Below are 22509 nucleotides of genomic sequence, written 5' to 3' on the forward strand. Positions count from 1 at the left end.
GAAAATCAAATATATTGCTGTCCATGGAGGAATTTCATCAAGGCACTCTTAAAACATCATCTGTTCCAGCAGCAATAGAACTTTGACAGCCATTGGCCCATCTAAGTGAGCTTTGTACACCTAAGTGACAGGTACGTAAAAGACAAGGGCACCAATACTCCAGCACACTGTCTCATTCTTATTATTCTTATTTATACAATTTAGGACAAAATACAAACATTTGAGGCTTAAGTATTTCAGATTTGCACACACACACTTCTGTATAGCTCATTGTTTCTCTTGATTATTTTTGTTGCCTGTTGAACCTCTAGTGTAACTTGATCTATTTAAAAGTCAGGTGTATTGCATGCATTTTATTGAGATGGGGACAAACTAGATTTGATTTGATATGTTCACAGTCTGTCTTTTAAAGAACCCATGTTGATGTTTTAGATTGTCAATTGAAAATGTAATTTTGCGTAAAAAGAAGAGAGAGAAAAGATAAAAGACAGTGCGAAAACGGCATTATCCTTAGGAAAAACTGTAGAAAATCTTTATCAATGCGAAGTCCAAGTATTTGAGACCTCAGCACATTTTTATTGAAAAATATATCATACCCAAATATTCAGTTAACAAAAAAATGCATAGCGAAGCATGCATCGTTCTACTGGCAGCACAGTGGCTGAGCAGTTAGTGTTCTCACTTCACAGCAAGAAGGACCCAGGTTCGATTCCCAGACTGTGCGGCCATTTTTGTGTAGAGTTTACATGTGTCTCTCCCTGTGTGTGGATGGGTTTCCTCCAGGTGCTCCGGTTTCCCCCATCAACCAAAATCATGCACAACAGGTTAATCCTCCAGCCAGGTTATTCTGAGCATTAGCCTAGCTCATCTGAAGATGTGTCCCCGGGCACTGCACTGCAGTCTCCCACTGCTCCTTACGGATTTGCCCCAGCAGCATTGACCCCTTAAGTAAAATTGTGCATGCGTATGCTTACGGGTAGGCATGTGATATAATGATAATAAAAACTATGGTAATTGGGGAAAAACAAAACCTTAATGAGGTTATTGAGTTGATTTCCACAGTAAATCTATAAAGTCATTCCTGAGAAACAGGTCAATTGAGAAAATTGTAACACATATTTCAACACCCGAAGCCAAAAACATTCCCTATAGTATATACCATGTGAGTTAATAACAAAGTATACTTTAACCATAGCACTGACTGCTCTCCTGACGATGCATGTTTTATAAACCATAAAGACGCCCTTTAAAAAAACACTTGGCAAAAAAAGAAGGCATTCTTGGAATAACAGTGCATTGAAGTTAACCCACCGAACCTTATGTTTATAAAAAACTATGTCTCTTCTTGAGCAGTGGTTCTCAAACTGTGGCACATTAGCTTTTTCAGGTGGTAATGAAGGTTATCTGCAATTATAGACTTCATTCATTTTAATGCCATCTTGATCTAGGCCTTGTTGTACTTGGAAGGTCAAACAGTTTGTGAAGAGGTACTTGGCGTGAAAAGTTTGAGAACCACTGAGCTCGGCTCTAATGTGCTCTAAAATCTAGAGCACATTAGAGCTTTTCAGGTCCTTCTGGTCATAGATAATTCGACCTCCAAAGTAGATCGCTACAGCGCCAAAGACGGACGAGCAGGCCATGTAGGCTGTAACAGACTGTGCAAACTGAACAATCATGCCCATGAAAAGGGTAAGAATAACCTGAGATATTAGAAAGGCGCTGTCTAGTATAGCAAAGTCTAGTCCCACACCTCGTTTCTCAAAGCCAGTCTCTTCCTCATCCTGCTGTTCAACACCACTAGGACAGTGTGGTGAGCCGTTGTGACTGGTTGAATTTGAGTAGCACTCCTGTGTATCCTGGCCAAACAAGACCTGTCCATAGGTGGTCCCCTTTTGACTGTTCACTCCACTCTCCACTTCCACAGGAGCCAAATATATGGAGTCCCTGTTGGTTGTCTTGCCATTTTTATGCATATTTTTGACTGTCCTTTTTGGCATATAGATCTAAAGACACAAAAATGCACAGTCATAGTTTTTTGTTGAAACAGAAACAAAGAAATCGTTGTTAATACTGAATTTAGACAAACCTCCTTTTCTTTGTGGTAGTGGCAGGTGAGTGTGTAAGGCAGAGTCTGCAGCGTGGCATATGCAAAACCAGTGAGGGCTGCCATTACAGTAACAAGAACCACACTTCTGGACATTGAGATGACCACTGCAGACAATGTGAAGCTCACCATACTACTCACATAGACCCTGCGGGAGCCAAAACGTTTGACCAGTCGACTCATAATTAGGGAAAAGACTGTTGAGGTAGCACACTGCATGAACATGCCCAGGCTTCCCATCCGAATGCCTAAAACATAATTTTAATTCATTAGGATTAAAATGCACATTACATAAAATGATAAAAAGTGAAGTATTATAAACCACTAACTATTGATCCTCAAAAATAATCCCAAAAACATGTTAGAGAATAAAATACATTTCTATTCATCCAGATTCCTGTCCGTTTTCAACTACACCCTCTCAGACTACTTTGTTTTTTCCTACACACATGTATTTAGAGCAGCGGTTCAGAAACTTTCAGGCTGCGTCCCCTGAAATGATCAAGCAAACAATCCAGGACTCCCACTGTAAAAACTTATTTTTAAACATTATTATAGACAATATCAACGCATTTCTGGTTTAGTTATTATGCATGTACATGGTTTACTTTGTTATTTGTTTTGAGAGAAAAGACACACATCCACAGCTCTAAATGTGTGTAATGGATCAAAAAGCTGTGACGTGAGAGAACAAAAGAATAGACACGCACAACTGTGACAACGTTCACTAATGCATTTCTCTCCCCGGTAGTAACATTTCGAGCTTCAGCACTTCTATTCTTGTGTTTTCTTATTTTGTAATTTGACCACAAATCTATGTTTTCAATGAAGAATTAGATCAACAACACAATCTTTTATATATCTTGAAGTCATCTTGGAAACCCCAGTTTAGCACTCATAACCCCGTTTATGGGGACCACAGCTTTGGAGGATTTTAACTTAACTTGTAATTAACCACGTTCTTTATTATAATAATGAACTAAAAATACCTCAACTATATATAATAAACCCTGACTTGGCACAAACAGCTAAGCGAAGGCAGCCCTCTCAACTTGAATGAACATGCTTTTCCTGGGACGTTTTGACATTAATTCTTTTTGAGTGTGACATTCCTTATGATCCAATGAGTGCAACGAGGAAAAAGAGGGAAAAGTACAACGCAAATAACAAGGGGAGGGACAGAAAGACTAAAGAATGTTGGCATTGTGTCTAACCCTGAACATAAGAGAACACCACAGCTAAAAGGAACTGGACAGGTGCTGGCACTGCTCCCAATAAACTAAAGAAAAGATGACAGCTGAAAAAAACTACATTTGGGGGAAATAAATGTAAAATGTGGAAAAACAAAGTATTCTCTTTGTCACAGTCTACTAAAATTCATATTCAGGAGGGCCTCTCAGATTGCTGCCCTGAGCAAACAATCTTTTGACATGCAAAAGAAATGGTTACTGAGTGGTTAGTGCTCTGTGGTGCATCTGCATAGAGCTCAACATTGAGGCGCCGCACGGTGCTCAAAGGAAAAACCTCATATAACAATCCCAAAATATTCAAATATTAAGGAGTTTAACAGCTAATTTATTTACCTTTATTTAGCCAGGACCCACTGAGATAATCTCTTTTTCAGGGGAGTCCTGGCCCCAGAGGGGAACCTGTTGTTCATGTTTTTAGTGGTAGGAAACCAGATGATTAATGAAAGTTCATTTTCATGTCTTGTAATTTCTTTTGTATTGTAAAGTTCTCTTATTGAGACAACAGTTGCAGTTTATACAAGGACAAAAATGCAGATGTTAAAAGAAAAGAAACATCTTTTTATAAAATTAAACATTCATTTTGTGAAAAAGAAAAAAACATTGAAATCAGGACTTTAGAATCAAATCGAATCTGGGCTTGAGTGCATCATTGCATCCCTACTTGAAAATACAGTGACATGCTTTTATAACTTTTTGTTTCTCAATGGAGATTTTGAATGGAGTTTTTACTTCCGGCACCAGGGAGGAGCCTGGACAGTTGAGCTCTATAGGTTTCTTCCAAGTGCTCAGGTTTCCCCTGCAACCTAAAACATGTGGGTCAGGTTGGTCCATAGTGGCAGCACGCAGAGTTACAGCGGCTCAGGACTAACTCTTCATCTGATCTATGCAATTTCATTGTACTTTACCTTTGCCTAAAGGCGATCAGCGTTAATCATGCATCCGTAACGCACTTTAGCACAACAGCGTATTGGGGTCATTTAGCAAAAAAAAAGGGAAAAAAAAGGAATGATGTGACTATACAGTACATTTAACATTAAACACTGACCTTCATCATAGCTTTGTCTTGATACACTTCCTGGAGCTGCGTTGGGCACACCACCATATAGCCCTTCACCAATAAAGTCTGTGTAGAAGAGCACAAAGGACATAACAGCCATCCAGCTGCAGAGCTGTGCCACACACAGCTGCCTCATGACATGAGGGACATGGCAGTAACTTCTGTAGATAGACCAGCATGTTCTCAGCAGGCACAACAAAGGTCCAGATGTCCATATCCTTAGCTTACACCTCAGGAAATAGCAGCAAGAGCGTGGGAAGCCACAACGACCAGCCTCCATCGCAACTCCTGAGTCCAATAAAGAACTGGATACAGTCAAAGTGCTGCTGGCACAAGAGGGCTCCTCAGACACTTTCATAGTAATAAGTAGACTGGAAACAAAGATGAGGATGAGCAGGAAAAAGAGGCATTCCGCCTGCCCCCCGAGGTAAACGGAGAGAAAACCACCTCTCCAGTCCAATGAAGGAAGCAAGTAACCCACACAACCACCAAGGCTGACCATAAACGAGAACATGGCAAAGGCTTGTCCACACTCCTCCTCTTCCCGATACAGGTCTGACAGGAGAGCCTCTAGCGGAGTGAAACACACATGTCCACAAAAATCAAGAAGTCCCACTCCAATTATCAGGAAGCCCACCTGCAAAGAAAACAAAACCTTACATACATGTTTCTTTAAACATTATATGTCCAATGTACACCTTAACAGAAATACATGGATGGACTACCTGGAGCTTTTGTCCACCCCAAAAAAGACGCGCAGCAAGTATGTCTGCATTAGGAATGATGAAAAGTGATGCAAGGACTCCCAGGGACAGCAGCCAGATGAACGGGCGACGCCTGCCATAACGGCTGTTACAGTTGTCACTGGCTGAGCCCACAAAGGGAGTGAGAAACAGGCTAAGCACTGGGCCAATACCTGTGAACACAAATAAAGAGGAACATATTCAGACAATGAGGGTGTTTCATTCATAAAACTTTGCAGAGATGCATCCCTGCAAATGCCCCCTCAATGCCCCCTCAGAAGGACTTCTGCAGCTCCCCATGCCTCTTCAGAGTCGACAATCCTGAAACACTGTCACCATCCCACTCAGCACCTGTTTTGTCTTTACTAAATGACAAGCAGGTTTAACAACCTGTTGCCATGGGATACTGCAAAAACTAATGTTTTTACAAACAGGACCATTACTGATAAAGACTTCTATTGATAGATTTGTATTGTAGAAAAGCTTAAATCATCAATTGGACTGGGTTTTGGAAAAGTTGAGGACGTTTCGCGTCTAGTCACAGAAGCTTCTTCTTAGGTTCTTTGGGTCAGAAAAGATGCCCAGTGACTCAGCTGTAGAGCAGAACAAAGACTTGCTAGTTGAGTGATACTTGAGTAGGGATGGTTGGCAGTTTTGGTTCCATCCTCCTGGGTCTTATTTAGACTGCTCCAGTTTGGGTAAAAGTGCCTTTTCTGATCTAAAGAGAAGAAGAAGCTTCTGTGACTAGAAGCGAAGCGTCCTCAACTTTACCAAAACTCAGTCCAGTTGATGATGTAAGCTTTTCTATGATGGATATTCCCTGGATGAAATAGTCTTCACAAACATAGATTTGTATTGTATTTTGACTCAGAAGCACTTCCCTGTTTTCTTTCCTTTTATTTAACTCCTCATTGAGGGAACTTCCTCATGGCTGCTTTGATTTAGACTGTTAGCAAAAAATGTGGAAATTTCAGTTAGATGGAAAAACCTAAGTGATTTTGAGATATTCTGTGTCTTCTTGCGTTATGGATATTTGGTCTTACATACAACAAATGGCTTTGAGATAGCAGAAGACAGTAATTTAAAAACCAGATACTGCCGCTTGGGGAAATTAACTTTAATCCTCCCAAGACACAATATCCATTTTTATTGAAATTACATTCATGCACTCCATTATCAAACCGGGCGATGGGAATTAGAATGAGCGCCATTTCTAGACTGGCTCACAGTGAATGCCTTCACTTCACAATGTTTTTTTTTTTTCTCTTTTAAAAATAACATCACAGGCTGTTATACAACTGCAGTTGTAAATGTACATTGATTATTTCACGTAGTCACTATATGTCATCCAGCTGAGCCCTTTGGTTTGTTAGAACTGGTTCTACAACAGTAAAGTCACAAGATGATGTCTCAAAGAGAGGCTTTGAGTGAGAACCATGTGAAAGCCATTTAGGCTTACAGCATAATGCAACTATTCACAACCATTACAAGTAAACCAAGTTACGTTACAAAAATAGGGCATATACTAAAGGTGAGCCCTTCATTCCTGTTGCAAGCATTCTAGCGAATGAAAATACCAGTGCTTGCATGCACGTGTAGTGTTTCCCATTCAACATAATACCATATTTGCATGTGTTCATTTGTGAGATTTAAAGTTCAAAATTTACTTTCCCTTTACACAGTGCCCACTTTTTACATATTTGTACAAATAGATTTGAGCTTTGGTAAATGCATCAAATTGCAAGCCTACCTCAAAATTGCACATTTAAGCAACAAAACAGACTCAAAATGGACAAGACATGTACTACAACTATCACTATTACATCACACAGTGCAATAGACACTCGGTAAGAGGGGAGGTCTTAGCCATTTGATCCCCTGCTGCCTTTCAATTAGCACCTTTACAAGCACTAAAAACAACTGTTTTTGACCACATATCAGATCGCAATAGACACTAATGTGTTAAATGGGAAAAAGTCAAAAATGTCGTATCGTACCCCCATAGCCGATGTCCAAAGGTGTATTTATTAATCAAAGATAAAAAGATTAAATTTCAGCATTGCCCTCTTCAGATCATTCTCTTTTTTTCTTTTTTGAACCACAGTGCAAATGGGAAAAAGACCAATAAAAGAACAATGTCCCCTAGGGTTATTGTCACTGGCTTGCATGGAAACAATGGACAAGCAAAAATCTAAATGTCGATCAAATCTTCCTTAAACTCACAAATAGAAATTATGTGTTTTGATATTTATATTCTGACTTCATTAGAAAAGACAATACATTTCAAGAAGAATCTGAATAAAGCCTAAAGTCAACAATTTATAGAGCATAGCCCAATTTGGGCTCAGATTTTGCCTCAAATCTGAAACAAGAATATCCTGGGTTCATCCCCCATGCCAGAAGGGGCTTTCCGTGTCTGCCTAAGTTTCCTCTGGGTGTTCCGGTTTCCCCTACCACTATAAATATGTACAATAGGTTCCCCTCTGGGGCCACTGATCCCCTGGTACTGAGATGAGAAATGAGATTTCCTGGTCAAATAAAGGTTAAATAAAAGTAAAAACAAAAATGTGCTAGTATTAAGTGTTGAAACACACATAAAAGGAGCCAAAAATAACTTTGTGGTAGAGAAAGTGGGTAACATCCTTAAAATAATATGGAAAATTACGTCAGACATATTTTGGTCTAGAATAATCTGATCTATCTGACAGCAGTTTGCATATACTTACCTAGCACCATAGTCATGTAGCGCTCCTCCACGCCCGCCTCCAGCAGCAGTGGCGGTACATAGGTGGTTCCAGCTGCCACACAGATCTCTAGGCCACAGGTCAGGGAGTTCAGCAGGATGAGATGCCACTGAGACCTCCATTCAGGCATATTTACAGGGCACTTTTCTGCACTGAGACGATCACGATCACTACTCGACACAAAGGAGGGGGTCTGGGGGGTACATCACCCTGGAGGGACAAGGGGGCTGTCCTGAGACCGCAACAAAGACACTGTGAAGTCTCCAGTCACCTGAAGGAGTCATTCTCTTCTCAGCATTCTAGAACAAGAAAAGACAAATGTGTCAATCAACAAATGTGCAAATATGATTAATTTATAATCATTAATAACTCATTACTGCCCCTTTAATCTATTTCTTTGACTTTAACAGGTTATTTATTAATCCAATATATCACAACGACGGTCTTGAATAAAGAAATAAACATAAATGTGGCTTCTCTAGACACACCAAACTCCCTGCAAAACTAGTCATAGTCTTAGACCAGTCATTGCCTTTTAACACATTTTAGCCCAGACAGACACACCCCTTTTTTGAAAGGGCTGAAACAATACACTTTTGCAATATCTCACAATATGTTAGTAATACTTTAAAAGACATCTTGGCATCCACATTGTTCCACTGTTTACTTTTCTCAGTTAATATTTTGACATGAATGCCGTCAGGACAAGACAGGGCCAAAACAATGACATTAAAAAATTGACGTTAATGTTATTGAATGTTACATACATATGTGTTTGGTGACTTAAGTTGCAGACACAATACTGTCAACTCTCAAGCATAAAAATGACAGGAAATATTTGTTCTAAAAGTGCACAATCATATCCTAAAATATCACATAAGCTGCAATAAAAATATAATATAATGAAACTCAGTTAAAAATCAAAGTTTTACAAAGAAAGAATAGGGGGAAATGCTAATAAATGAACAGATGATAAATAAATATCAACCCCAAAATGTATCGTTTATCTGTTTTTCTATTAGGCAACTACTGTATACATGTCACCTTATACTTTAGCCTGAATTAATTGTATGTGATTAAAAGTCTAATGTATTTTCAAAGGTTATAAAACTTTGTGTAAATCAATCTCGCTTTAGTAAAAGTGCAATGACTGGGGCCTTAACAATACTGATGCCATTGCCAACACCAGCTTCGTCTGTAATTTGGTATATTTGGTTGGGACAGTGCATGATAATAAAGACACACATTCTCTTCCATCTGTTGTTCCACAGACTCACTCACAAAGATAAAAGAAAATGAATATAAAATAGGTGAGCGAAATCGATTTCTAGCAAGAAAATGTATAGACAAACTGTTAAAACTACTGTATTGTCTCTGATTATCTGGGTATGGTATGCGCCGCCTTTAAGAATACCGTCATTCTTGTAGCATTAATGTCACAAATATAGAACCTCTCAACCAATCTTATTCCTCCCCCAGCCTGGACACTACAGCAGGGGGCCAGCTTTCTTTAGTCAAACCCACAATTTGACTTTAATAAACCCTCAGTCACACCTGAGGTTTGTTTTGCGTTGCACATTTTAAGACTAAACTTAGAGCTGATTTGTATACCATAATACCAGAGCATGGTGTTCTGCCAAAATGCAGGTCAGATTGGTGGTTATAAATCAAATGCTAGTCTTGACTGCAGATGCAGTTGGCAGCAGAGCGGATGAGCTCTTAAAGTGGGTTATGACCGTGCATAACTGAATGCCAGACTATTTATTTACCTCAAAGTTAAAACTAAAAATATCATCCATAATGTTTTGTAAAACATGGCATGTTTAATCAATGTAGTGTTCAAGACATTGGCGTGCCGTACACACACACACACACACACACAAAAAACACAAGCAGGAAAACACAGAGCCATTTATGACACCTGCCATTACCACGTATTCTTTTTGCCCCTGTGACGATAAAGGTCCGGGTATTATGCAGAAGTGATGGCAATGCTGGTGCAGCTAGTGATGGAGACGGGGGGGTAGGGGTCTGGTCTCCTACTGCTCAAGTCCTATTCAACTACAGACCCCCCCAAAATCTATCTGAATGACCTGGAGAAGTTTTGTTACCAAACAAAATAGGCTTTACATGCCAGCCGAGAGTGATGTGGTGACACATGGATACAAAGTGTTCCCGTCTTTGAATCGATGATAGAAGTTGTTTACACTAAACAACTTTTTTCTTTTTCCCCCCGTCAAAAGATAAGGGGCCAAAACTCTCAATTGTGGCTTAAACTGAAGCTCTTTCCAGAGTTGTACATACAGGCCATTGTAAGTTTTTACACCCCATCATTCTGGAGGCAGTGAGGCATAAGTAACAATAGGCGTCTTTCCACTGCCCTACCGCGCACACCGCGATCTATGTACTGGAACTCGCATTGTCACGTATCGACTCTACCCAGTACACTCTTGTGTTTCCACTACACAACACAACTGCAGTGGTTGTGGGCGGCTCCCCCACAGAGGAGCACGCTGTACAGATTGTCCTTAAAGTTTTGTAAGCCGCGATGAGAACAAATGTGGACAAATGCTGCCTTCTGGTCGGGGTTTTGGAATCACTGAGGTACCAAGGCAAAGACTACAGGAAAAAAGACAACTATGAAGGTAAGCAACATGCAAATGCTATGCCACCAGCTAAAGTTGCGCTAACAGTGGCTAAATGCTAATATCAGCATAATCCCCTTTTAGATCAGCGGTATGATGTGAAATATAAAATCTGTATGACCTGCGTGTCAATAGTGAGGGCTGTCCACTCTCGACTCTCGTTTGCCAGTCAGAGGCCAGCAGTCTGTTCAAGTCACATTAGTCACGGTTTAGCACTTTGGCCACAGCCAGAGGCCGGTGTAAAAACGTATACCTGGTCCGACTGGTTTGGTCCTGGCCTCGGCAGTCGAAAAGCTCGCCCATGGTTGACCAGGCACTGGGCAGTATCTATCAATTCTATGTATCAAATTATCTTTCTATTTTTCCTCAGTAAAGCCACACACTAGAGATATGAAAGCAGGCAGGGAATAAGCTACTCCAGATGTGTGTTACCTTATCAGCAATCCTCCTAATAATGTTGAGGGGGGAAGCTCAGCAAAATAAGTTAAACCTGTTTATGAATTTCATCCAACTAGTACATTCTTAGTGTGATTGCAACGGAACCATGTTTGCTGCATTACCGCTGGGCCCGCCAAAGAGACAAACGAGTGATGACCCCAAGTCTGTAATCTTAAGCTCACATTGGTCACAGTGATCTTTGACCCTACTCTACAACCCCCTTCCACTACAAATCATGAGGTCGGCAAAACTCAGTGTCTGGTATGTTAACAGTAAAGAGACCGGAAATGGGGCTTATTTCTTCAGTACCAACAGTGTTTATCTTATTTTAGAGAGTAAAGAAATAAAGCGAAAAACATTATTCAATTTCTGCACGTGATTCAAATCAAGTCAGAAGTCAAGGAACACAAAATCCACTGATCCCGTCTTGACTCTTTAGTAAATTTAGAGTTCTTTTACACAGGATTAGTGTCAGCAGGAGTCGGAGAGCACCACCTTTCAAACAGAAAAGGTGGCAGCTACGGATCAGGGAGTTGACCGTTATCATGCTGGCTCATGCAAAGTCCCACAATGGGGAGGAGAGTAGAGCCTGTTGTGAGTCTGGCTGACCTGATAACATGCCAGTTTTACAGACTGTTGCTTTCTACTTTGTGAAATCCCATTGTGAAAGGGGCAACGAGGCAGAATGAAGACACTAACAAGTTCATTTAGTACAACAGGTTCTTTTTCAGATAAGTGAGACTGAAACAAAAAATCGTTTTCTTTCGTGTATAAGAAGTAATTTTAGCATGTGCCATTCCTTTGGGTCTTACACACACTTCAAGCATGTGTTAAAAAAAAAGAATTCTGAATATTCATCTTCGTAGTAGTTTAGTATTTTATTTAGTTTATTTATCCAGTTAATTTTCTTACAAGCTTCATTATATTTCTGTTTGGTTCTACAGTAAATAAGGAAAGAAAACAGCCAATGGAATGGGAAAAGTGAACGTATACATACAATTGGCAAACAAGTGAACTTCATAAAAGCAGTAATGTATTGAAACCAGAAAACTTCAGGAACACATCAAAAATACTCAAAACAATATTATAAATTTGAAAAATTTAAACTAATCTAAAAAAAAAAATGGCAGCATGACCTCAAAAACAACAACAAAAGCTGGATGTATACGTCCTCTTTGTACACGTTTATAATGCAGTATTTAAAGTAACATATTTCAAGTAACAAGCTTAGCAACAGAGTTGTAGTAATTCAGCAAATGATACTCACCAGCCAGAGGGCTGAGCAGAAATATCCCCCAGTGGAGCTGCATGGCTGAACTGGAGCATTGGATCTATTTTAAAAAGGCAGCTCTCAGTCTTTAGCACTCAACAGCGTCTGTTTTGAGCTGAGCAGAGTCACACACCGTTTCGACCACCAGCTTTGACTCTACTCTCAAGAGTGTGACGCTCTTTATCCTCCGCCTCTTTCTGTTGCCTGTTCCTCTTTTCCACTTAACACGCCTTCTCCCGCTCTGTCCCTCGATACACTGCTGAAGCCTGGAAAGTAGGAATGGGGGAAAATCCCAAAGCACTTGAGGAATCCTGTCTGTGGCCCAGGCGCTCTTTTATCCCTCCTGTAGTCCCCCCTCCCCACTGTTCTTTTTTTTTCTTTTCATTGTGCCTAAAGCAAAACCTGGTGCCTAGTTACCCCAAGACATTCACCTGTGCTGTAGGACTGCTCCGAATTAAGAGGGACAGGGCGCACATTCTGTATTCAGTCTCATAAACCAGCAAAACAATTACTGATTATCTATTGCTAGTATAGGCTCTCAGTCGTCCCGCAATTATCCATCGTAGCAAAGAGAATAACATCCACTGGACTTGGTTGATTGAGGACATGTCGCCAGTCATTTCAACTAACAATCAGATTGTTAACAAAAAAAATATTCTGAACCTTTTTCAGGAAGCAGCTGCTTAATTGTTTATTTGCCCTGTTTGACACTGCACTTGATTACTTTATTAAGACCATGATGGCAATAATAAATCATGAACATCCCTTTAAAAACACAAAAACTAAATGCATATCTAATAAATCCACTCCACTCCCTCTTCCGCTAGTTCACTGTTACCCCTCCGCTGTCTCATGTTCAGCGGCTGATCAGGTTGGGGTCAGCTCTCTCAGACGCCCTCATTACCTCCATTCTCACAACACACTCTCACTGAAGCATCGCGGAGCAGCCAGCAGAGCGCTTTAACCCCGTTACAGGTTCACAAGCTCAGATGCGCTAAGCCTATTTGAGCAGACATGCACACACTACTTCCACAAGTGCGCTCTGCAAGTGCACACTTACCATCAAACTATCTGCTGGCTGTCATGTCTGCGCCTCAAGATTCTGTCCAGTGCCTTGTTAACATTGGATAGAATCCTATAAACAAGTACAACTGTAAGCACTGATCAGAAAAAAAAAAAACAGATATCCAAACAAGGCTAGCGGCTAATCCAGACAAGCCATCTACCCTTACTGGTCAATGCTTGCTATGGTGTGCTCTAGTAATGCATTTCAAGTATTTTACTGGTTCAGACGTGGTTTACACCCAGTTTACACAAACTTTAGTCCAATTTAGGTCTATTTTAGATCCTGTTTAGTCCTGATTTGATCTTGATCTGGTGCTTGGAAGGTCTAATATTTTATGAACCACTGTCTTTGGAGAAGCAAATGGCTCTAGTTATCTATATCCTAATACAAACTGCACATCATTTGTGACAAAATCATGATCTAGGCTCCAAGAAATGCATAGTTTGGCCTTATTTCCCATTAAACATTTAAAATGGCAACCTGTGCTCTTGTTTTTTCAGAGGAAATAGCAACTGACTGCTTTTATTTAGAAACTTTTGTGCCGTGCAACATGATTTGAAAGTAATCCACTTCTACAAAAATGAGCAGCACAGCCACAATTGTCTAGTTACACTTTCAAACGGTCTCCAGACTTCTTATAGAATCCAACAATGTTTCGGTCAGTGACACTCAGTTTGACTGGCCTCCCTGGAGTTATCCTAGTGAGACGAGTAATCAGGGAGACGAATGCAAAGTCTTGATCCAGTACTTTACATGCATTAGACTATAAAGCAAACTGTAGAACATTTCCCCATCACTCCAAGACTCCTGTGTGAAGACTATTCTAGAACTGTTAAAAAGGCTAATGTATTATATGTATTCTAATATACGTAAATTAAAAACTAGAAAGGCATTAAGTAAATAGCTGACTATTCCACACCCCGAAAACAAATATGTTCATGGGTACACATTTTCATAACCTAATGATTAACCATGGGTGGAAAGGACCTTCTTTTATGTTGGGCCACTCGACTAGGGAGGAGTAAAAAAAAAGAAAAAAGAAAACTCCAGCTAAGAAGTAGTTTCTATTGTAAAAATGTTCTGCATATGTTGGCTAAAGAGCAGTCAGCGCCCTGGGCAGGGTAGCAGTGGTTGTAATTGCACAGCGGCAGTCACTTTCCACAAACACCATGGCTTCTGAGACGTCGGCCAAACCCAACATGGCCATAATAAGCTACAGCATATTCAGGAAGCCAAAACAGTGTTTCAGAAATAGAGCTGAAGAGGGCCAGTGCACTTGAAGTAGCAGCAGGTACCTAGCAAAGCCTAAATGTCAGCCACATTATACATAGCACAGAGGATGGGGCAGAAACGATCAGTCATTCACTGTATGCCTCCACCGCAAATTAACCTTTCAATGAATGATGCAAATTCCTAAGCGTGGTGCTTTTCCACAGCCAACAGCTATTTAACATGTAGCGCCTTTAGATTAGCCATAGGGGTCCACAGTCCGCGACTCGTCTCCCTTCTTTATATATGAACTCATGAGTTGCCTACAACATGTCCATACAGTCCGCCACAGCTCGAACATGTCACTGTTTTTACTTTCACAGCGCCATCTGTTGCACACCATCACAGACGTGTCGCAGCTGTCACAGTATCATAAAAACTGGAAATCTAATTATGAAATGTTTTATCGATTTTGTGATCCAACACTAAAGCCTCTTCACACAATTAATCTCTACACACAATTATACGGAATAGACAGTATTTGAAATTCTTCATAGAGCAAGGACTAGAGCGCTAAAGTTTTGAATGGGAACGCTTCAAAGTATAAACAGTCGACGTTTTTGTGTTGTGACAGTCAATTTGCTCCATGGTCATGGTTCATGTGCCTGGTTAATATTAGAACGTCATACCTCATTCACCACAAAATCATAAACAATGTAATTTAAAAGAAATCTTACACATCAAACGGGTTCAATTCCCAGGTCCCAGGTTAGATTCTCACCTTGGGCCTTTCTGTGTAGAGTTTGCCTGTTCTCCCCGTGTCTGCGTGAATGTAAAATTGTCTTATGTAAAGCGCTTTGTGACCATGGTGCCAAAGGTGCATACAAATAAAGTTGTTGTTCTTCTTAAAGGGACTATACAGATTTTAGAAATGTTAATTATTTTCCTCCCCCTGTTCCAGCCATGTCCTAAGATGTAGAATGAGCCCAGACCCATTCACCACAACCGCCTCTAAAATCCTGCACTGTCACTCAAAGAGGTGTTAATTCGGGTCGTCATGCACAAGCTTAATATAGAACCTGCAGTAGTGAGTATAAAATGACAAACTTGCATCCAGTCCCTTTAATAATTATGCAATAATACAAATGTCAGGATCAAATGATGTGAATTTAAAAATGCCTGTTTATTAGCCACCAACAAATGTCACTTTCGGTCATTATTGCTTCTCGATTGCTGCATCTTTCATTTTAGACTTTAGTAAAGACTTTAGACTTTAGGACTGGCGCTTCAAAACATAATTTCCTGGGTGTGTAACAATGTAAAAGTCAACAGTGTAACCAGTTATCAAAAATACTGTACTTCCCATGTTCTGCCGGGTTTTAGGGCAATAGTTTGAAAGCAAATTAAAACACAAAAAACATGTTCTATACGGATGTCTGAATCAGACGTAGATCACCGACAGTAAGAGAGTAATGTAAATCACTTACTAAATCCAAGTAGAATAAAAGACACAGCTTTGAAAATTAAGGCCACAAAGTAAACACGTTTGTCAAATTTCTAATGTTACAGATGCTTTTTTTTTTTTGAGGGGCGCTGTGTTTCCAAGAGAGTTAGTAAACTGAGGACGCAAGGTCACAAACTGTCCAGCTGCATGCATGCATTGACCGCGACCGATATGGGTTTTTGAGGTTGATATTTTAAGTAATTTAATTTGATGTATTTTTCAAACTCTCGTGAATAATCTATAGTTAAACATGTATTTTTATAGCAAAGGTTTCAGTAATAGAAATACAGTGGGGAAAAGACGTATTTGGTCAGTTTCACATAGACATTGTATTGGATTTTGGCCAAATACTTTTTTCCCCCACTGTATATCTAATAGAGGTCGACCAATGTGGGTTTTTCTAAAGGTCAATGCCAATATGCACCAATGATAATTATAACTATAATTGATGCTTCTAAACGTGTCAGTGTTCAACTGTGACAGCAGGGGGTGCTGTATATTCATGATTAGTAGGTACTTCAGAGGATGCTTGTTTGAAAGACAAAACTCAGTAGATTCCTAAACAAAAAACGCCAAGTCTCTACCTCTTATGGCTCTGAAATTATACGCAAATGTCTACAACAAAAAATAGGTGCACAAGGAAGTGTGGGAGAGCTTTTTTTCTTTTTTTTAAAGCTCTGACTGAGCTCTTTCCCATACAAAAACGGGAAGTCTCTATCACTTTCAGTTCCGGAGATATTGACCTTTTTAAATCGGCCGACATCTGCCGATATCACCCTAGTATCGGCCGGGCCCTACACTTAATACAGTGGTTTACAGAGGTGTGACGGACAGTCCAGCTCACGCTTCCAGCTATTGTCGCGCCAGTGCCCGTTGGCGTCCGGCACCATGATAAATGCTTCAGTCAAATGCTGTACAATCCAGATGGTCAACAAGGAAAAGGCGACGTCCTCCTTTGGCATGTCCCCTCTCTTAACTCAATCTAAACTAGAGAAAACACAAACCTCCCACACGCCACGTTTAGACATTTTAAACAACCGCCCTTTAATCACAAAGAGGAATTGAAAACATAACCACAAACACGGCATACACAATAGCAACATGACTGTGTGCCCAACCCATAAACAAAAGCTAAAAATGCAAAACTACTTTGGCCGTCTGTGAAAAGATCTGTCCTTCGCTCGCTCAACAAGGCTGCAGCCAACGGAGACATTTTGAGCATTTTACACAAAACTGATTGGTTGATATTACAGTAATATTTCAGTAATATTTCTCTGGAAAGGCATCAGTCAATTTATTGGGATATTTGCTCACCTTAGCCACTCAATCAATTTTACATGGTTCAACAACAAAACACTAAAGAGAGAGACCGTTATTGCTACAACTAGCTCCAACCCAATTTGTACATGAAAAAAATGAATTTGCACTGGATTTGTAGCATTACCATGATTTAACACCGATTTTTATATCAGCGACTTGTGTGCACAAACTGCCACACAATTACACAAAAGGCCAATCTACTGTATGGGTTTTTCTGTCTGAAACACTTCTTACAGGTGAATCCAACCCACAAACTAGACAACACACATGTTGACTGGAATCATTGCCGTGCTCCGTTCACAAGGCATCTCGTATATCAAAGAGTAAAAAGCTCCCCATTCAGCTCGCTACATGAAAGAACACTGAGGCCGTTTCATAATGTGCAGATTTACTCATCAGGCAACTTCAAACGGGGTGAAGCCAGTGCAAGCCCTATGCTGTTTCAAAAGCTTGGGGTCATCAGGAGCAGTCAGTGTCACTCTTCTTGGCACTTAACATCTCTACAAACATGCATATGGGCGGGGAGGGCCGGACCCATAACAAAAATGCGCCCCCCCCTTTCACAAAGCCATCAGTGTGCCGTTATGGCCATGTCTGTTAAATGCTAAGCACATAAAGTATAGCTATGAATGAGCAAATATACTAATGAGGCTCAGAGACATTTTGACATACAGCAATAACTCACATAAAGTTGAGTTTCTATCTTTGCATTGGACTATCAATGTGTGCAGCTTCTCTCCAGCTCAAAGAGAGTGAATATGCAAACATCTGGCCTTGTGCTTATCGCCATGGGAAAATGTCTGAGGACAAGCCGGCATTATCCCCGCTGCAGGGTCTGTACTCATCTCATCCAGACTCCTACTGCAGTTTAGCCGCTGTATCCAACTGTCAAAACTGTGACTCTCGTTTATTGGGGAATTACAGAAAAGAAATGGGCTCATTTGCAGTCTGTCACCTCCCTTCGCTGAGTGCTGGACCTGAGGCTGTTTTGTCTTCAATGCCACGCATTCTCTTCCACACATAAAGCATGTGGGCAGACCTAAGTCAAGTAAATTCAATTAGCCAAGAGAGGCGAGTGTGAGAGGCAAAGCATGTGCAGGCGGACCGTTTGTTCCTCTTTGGTCCAAGAGGAAGTGGCTGTTGGCCTGAGAGTAAGTTCATTAATGTGGGGGACTCCAGTGGATAAGACTGTCCATTTGCAAACACTGTGCGCTGTGCTGCTGATACGGAAATAATGGGATCAGGCCACTCATATTTTGATTTGGTTCAGGAAATAACATTTACAAGGGACGTATTTTGTTGATTTTCTGGCCCAATGTATTTTTCATTTATTTAACAGTATAGATACAGTATTACACAGCATGTTAAAAAAACAGCAGAACTGAAATGGCAAACTTGTTTCACTACCAAATTCTGACTCTAATCTTAGAAATGTGTTGTGGTTTATCCATTCCACCACTTGGTTTATAGTGCATTTAAGTTCAAGTCAATGCTGAAAAGTACAGAGCAGCATTTTAGGAATAAAATCAGGAGCAGTTTGCAAAGCGAGCCACTAAGAACTGAAATAGTGCCAACGCACCCACTCACACACGGGCACAGAGCAGCTAAACTGAGGGGAAGATATGGAATATGAATCCGTGTAATCAGAGCAGATATTAAAAAGAACCTATAGTGAACCCATCTCGTTGAATTATGCTCAAATGCAATGCAAACGTCCAAAAGAAGCGTCAAACCCTTCTCAGAACATGTTAAGAAAAAGGAAATAGATAAGCAGTGTTATCAGAGTGAACTGTCACTTCTGTGTTTCTTTTATTTCACCCACAACCCATAAGAGCCTAGAGCAGAGGTCCATGGACGTTGCATGGACTTTGACCCCAAGACCCAGAGCTGAGAAAAGACTAAGCATTTCAAGAGCCGGACAGGTCACTTAATAGTCAGACCTTCCCCTGCTGTTAGTGAGTCACGGGGGTCTAATGATGTACATTCCATACCACAGGAAATCATACTTGAGCAGATTGCGCAAGTTTGTGAGCAAAACATTAGTTAGCACAAAAATGTATGCTTTGTGGATACATTGCATGTGAACAACAAATGACCAAAAGCCCAGGACTGCACATCCAACTTAAGAGCAGGAAGGTTCTCTTTTATTTCCAAAAGATAGAAAATGATTAAACATTATTTATATTAACATTAAATGTGGCTCTGAAACTTAATCCAAAGCAGTGGCATCAACAGCACCATAGATGTTAAGCCCAATACAATCAGGCATTTATCATGAGAACCATAAAAGACTGCTTTTATAAAGCGAGTGTCTCCTGGAGCTTGCTGCGAGAGAGTGAGCCATTGTACAGATCACATACCTGTGATTGTTCATGGTTACACATGACACCAGAGCAACAAAGATGCTTTGAAGGGAACATGAGGTGAAAGGGTGAGGAAGCCCTACAGCATTTCTTTTAGACCCTCCCCAATGGTAGACGGGTTCTAAGCACGTAATCCAAACAGCACCGTCTTCCAAAACACACTGAGGGGTGAAAATTCAGCTCAACTCCAGGTACATATTTAAAAGCACGAAGAGAACTCGGCGAGCGGAAGATAACCAGCCTAGGAGTGATTAAGAGTGCAAAGCTTTCAGTTTGTCTAAGTAGCTTGACGGTGGGTGATTATCCGCTGCTTGACTGGAGGATGTGTAAGGCAGACTGAAAACAGCCTAGAACAGCCAGCTGGTTGGCCCACAGGGGGAAAAAAACATGCATATAACACCATGGAACAGATTAGCAATATGGAGACACAGAGAAGGAAAAAATCCAACACATAAGTAGAAATAGGGAAGAAATAAACATGTTGGAATAAGGTGTTTGGGTTTATATAATTACAAGAGAGAGTGAGAAGAGATCAAAGTTGCCATAATTGAAAGGAAGCCTATTATTGTGGTCCAAACACGGGTCTGAGAGAAAGGGCAGAATCAGAATCATGGAGACGTTCTCTGTCGATAGCAAATCTGTTAAACCTTTTGATCTCCCACATACTAGGTCTTAAAAAGTTCCAGAATAAGCCAAAGAAAAAATAATGTTTAAGTCTGACAGGAAAGAAATTTAGTCAGCAACTGAAAAAAACCTGATTATATTATAATATTATATTTCAGAAACACCAAACCCAGAGGGAAATGAATCCAACTGGCATGATGGAAGTAGTTTAATGTATTTGCTTTTGATAGACTAAATAAATTGCAATCGCTATAGCCGCAATAGTTCAACTCAGGCCCAAAATGCCAACAGCATTTAGTGCAGTAAATAAACAAAAAAAAACTTCTCCAAAAAATGACAGATGATTTCAAAGTTGTTTGTAGGTCTTCTTGATGAACAAGTCCCAGTATGTTGTGTTTCTATTGAGTCATGGCAAAAAAAAATCACAGGTCAGCATAAGAAACGAGACTCGGAAATGTTGAAATCCTTCAAAGGAGTCATACTCAATGAGCTATAATTGTGCAATACGCAGCACGAGCCGTGATGATGTGGGACAGTGAGAATCGACACGCCGTCATGAGGAGGAAAGAAAGAAGGGTACGTTCCCGATAGCGTCCTCTCCTCTGTGTCAAAGCGGACAGTTGCCAACAATTATCCAAGCATTGCTCGAAACGCCCGTCAAAGAAAAACTTGCCATAGCAGCCACTTGGCACGGCCGCGGCACTGTGCTCGCGGGTCGACAGAGGGAGACTAGACGAAAAAGGCTGCTGCAACCAGCGACGCAGCAGAATAAAAAAACTTCTAGAAAGAACCACGCTTTTAGACGCAGCTTGGCCGCTAAAATGTCACTTTTCAGTCTACAAATCTAACCGATAGAAAACTAATCAAACAACGTTTGGTGTAGGACGTCTGTGTGTCGTTTTACACACAACTATGTCAGCACGAAACTTCTAATGAATAAGTTTGCATCTCCATGCGCTATGACGTAGCGTATGGTTCATTAAACCAAAAATAAAACTGCACATTTCAATCGCATGAATAAAAGCTGTAATTGTGTTACTTTACCTTGAGTTGGATGCTGCGGTGGGAAATCCGTGCACTGACTCGGTCAGTCTCTCCGCTGTTGTTCTTCGACTCGACTCTGGCAAACCAACAGCGACAACTGCGTGAAGTGCGATCGCGTCGAGGGACAACTTCCGCTTCATATGGGTTTACAGTGTAAAATAAAATAAAACAAAATAAAAAAGGGTGCATAAAATTGTTGCAAAACTCACAAATAAAATTATACAGAATTTATTTTCATTGTTTGTTTATGTGTTGGTTGGTGTTTTTATTGGGAGACAGTTGCCAAAAGCTTTTCTTTTTAAACACACATAGGCTATACATATAGGCTTATATTAATGAGTAATTGCTTTATTTGTACAAGCGTAGCCTACAACAAAATTGTGTTCAGGTATTAGTCCTGAGCCACTGAAACTGCGACTGAGCCACTGCCACTGAGCCGACTGAGCCACTGCGCCAGCCGCCACTGTGGGCCAACCTGAACAGCATGTTTTTGGAGGTAGGGGAAACCAGAACACCTGGAGGAAACCTGGCTGGTTGCCTTCAGTGATCCTCTGAAACGGTGAACCGCCTCCTGGGTTTGTCGCTGTTTTAGAGCGTGGTGTCCTGCACTGGTTAGCTCCTCTACCTCATCGTTCCCCTTCCTCCTGCAGCTCCTTCTGCTCCACAGTCTTTCACCATCTTCTCCACATTGAGCTTGAACGGCAAAGTGGCAAATGACCACCTCACAGCACTTCATAGGAAACCCCTGGAAGTGGCCAATGAAGACTAATAGTGTCCCTCGTGTCACAGACTTCACACCCAGCGACGAGGCCTTTGAGCGCAGAGGCAGTGTGATTTGGGAGGGCTGAAGACACCACACTGAACGAGAGGGCTCAGATTGTCTTCCTCCTCTTCGCTCTACAGAGATGACTCCTGACTAGACGTCTCCTGCACCTCGAGCACCGGCTGCGAGAGTCCTTCTTCACTGTTGCAGCCAAGTGTGACAAGTGCTTGGGTCCTCTACCAGAAGCCTGGGAGCTTTAGGGTTCTGCACTATCTTTGCTGCACTTTTCTGGACTGAGATGTCTGATGTTTTTTCCTGGGATCTGCTGTAGCCACTCTGCCAGTTTGGGGGTCACTGCCTCAAGT

The 22509-nt window shown here is 40.9% G+C and overlaps 1 protein-coding gene across 2 annotated transcripts; it reads right to left on the reverse strand.

Annotated features, from left to right (window-relative positions):
• Positions 1-705: 705 nt before the first annotated feature.
• On the reverse strand, positions 706-21473 carry LOC306971851 (solute carrier family 45 member 3). Of its 2 annotated transcripts, none has more exons than XM_079568286.1 (6): positions 21382-21473; positions 7881-8197; positions 5137-5327; positions 4400-5048; positions 2087-2352; positions 706-2003 (listed from the first exon to the last, which is right to left on the reverse strand). In XM_079568286.1, exons 2-6 carry the CDS (start codon positions 8026-8028, stop codon positions 1545-1547), a joined length of 1713 nt encoding a protein of 570 aa, XP_079424412.1. In that variant the 5' UTR covers positions 8029-8197; positions 21382-21473; the 3' UTR covers positions 706-1544. The 2 variants fall into 2 exon arrangements, with proteins under 2 accessions (XP_079424412.1, XP_079424413.1); XM_079568287.1 differs by lacking the exon at positions 21382-21473 and adding an exon at positions 12249-12736.
• Positions 21474-22509: the final 1036 nt, after the last annotated feature.

The sequence above is a fragment of the Gobius niger genome (genome assembly GCF_951799975.1).
Source record: "Gobius niger genome assembly, chromosome: 12".
Taxonomy (NCBI): Eukaryota; Metazoa; Chordata; class Actinopteri; order Gobiiformes; family Gobiidae; genus Gobius; species Gobius niger.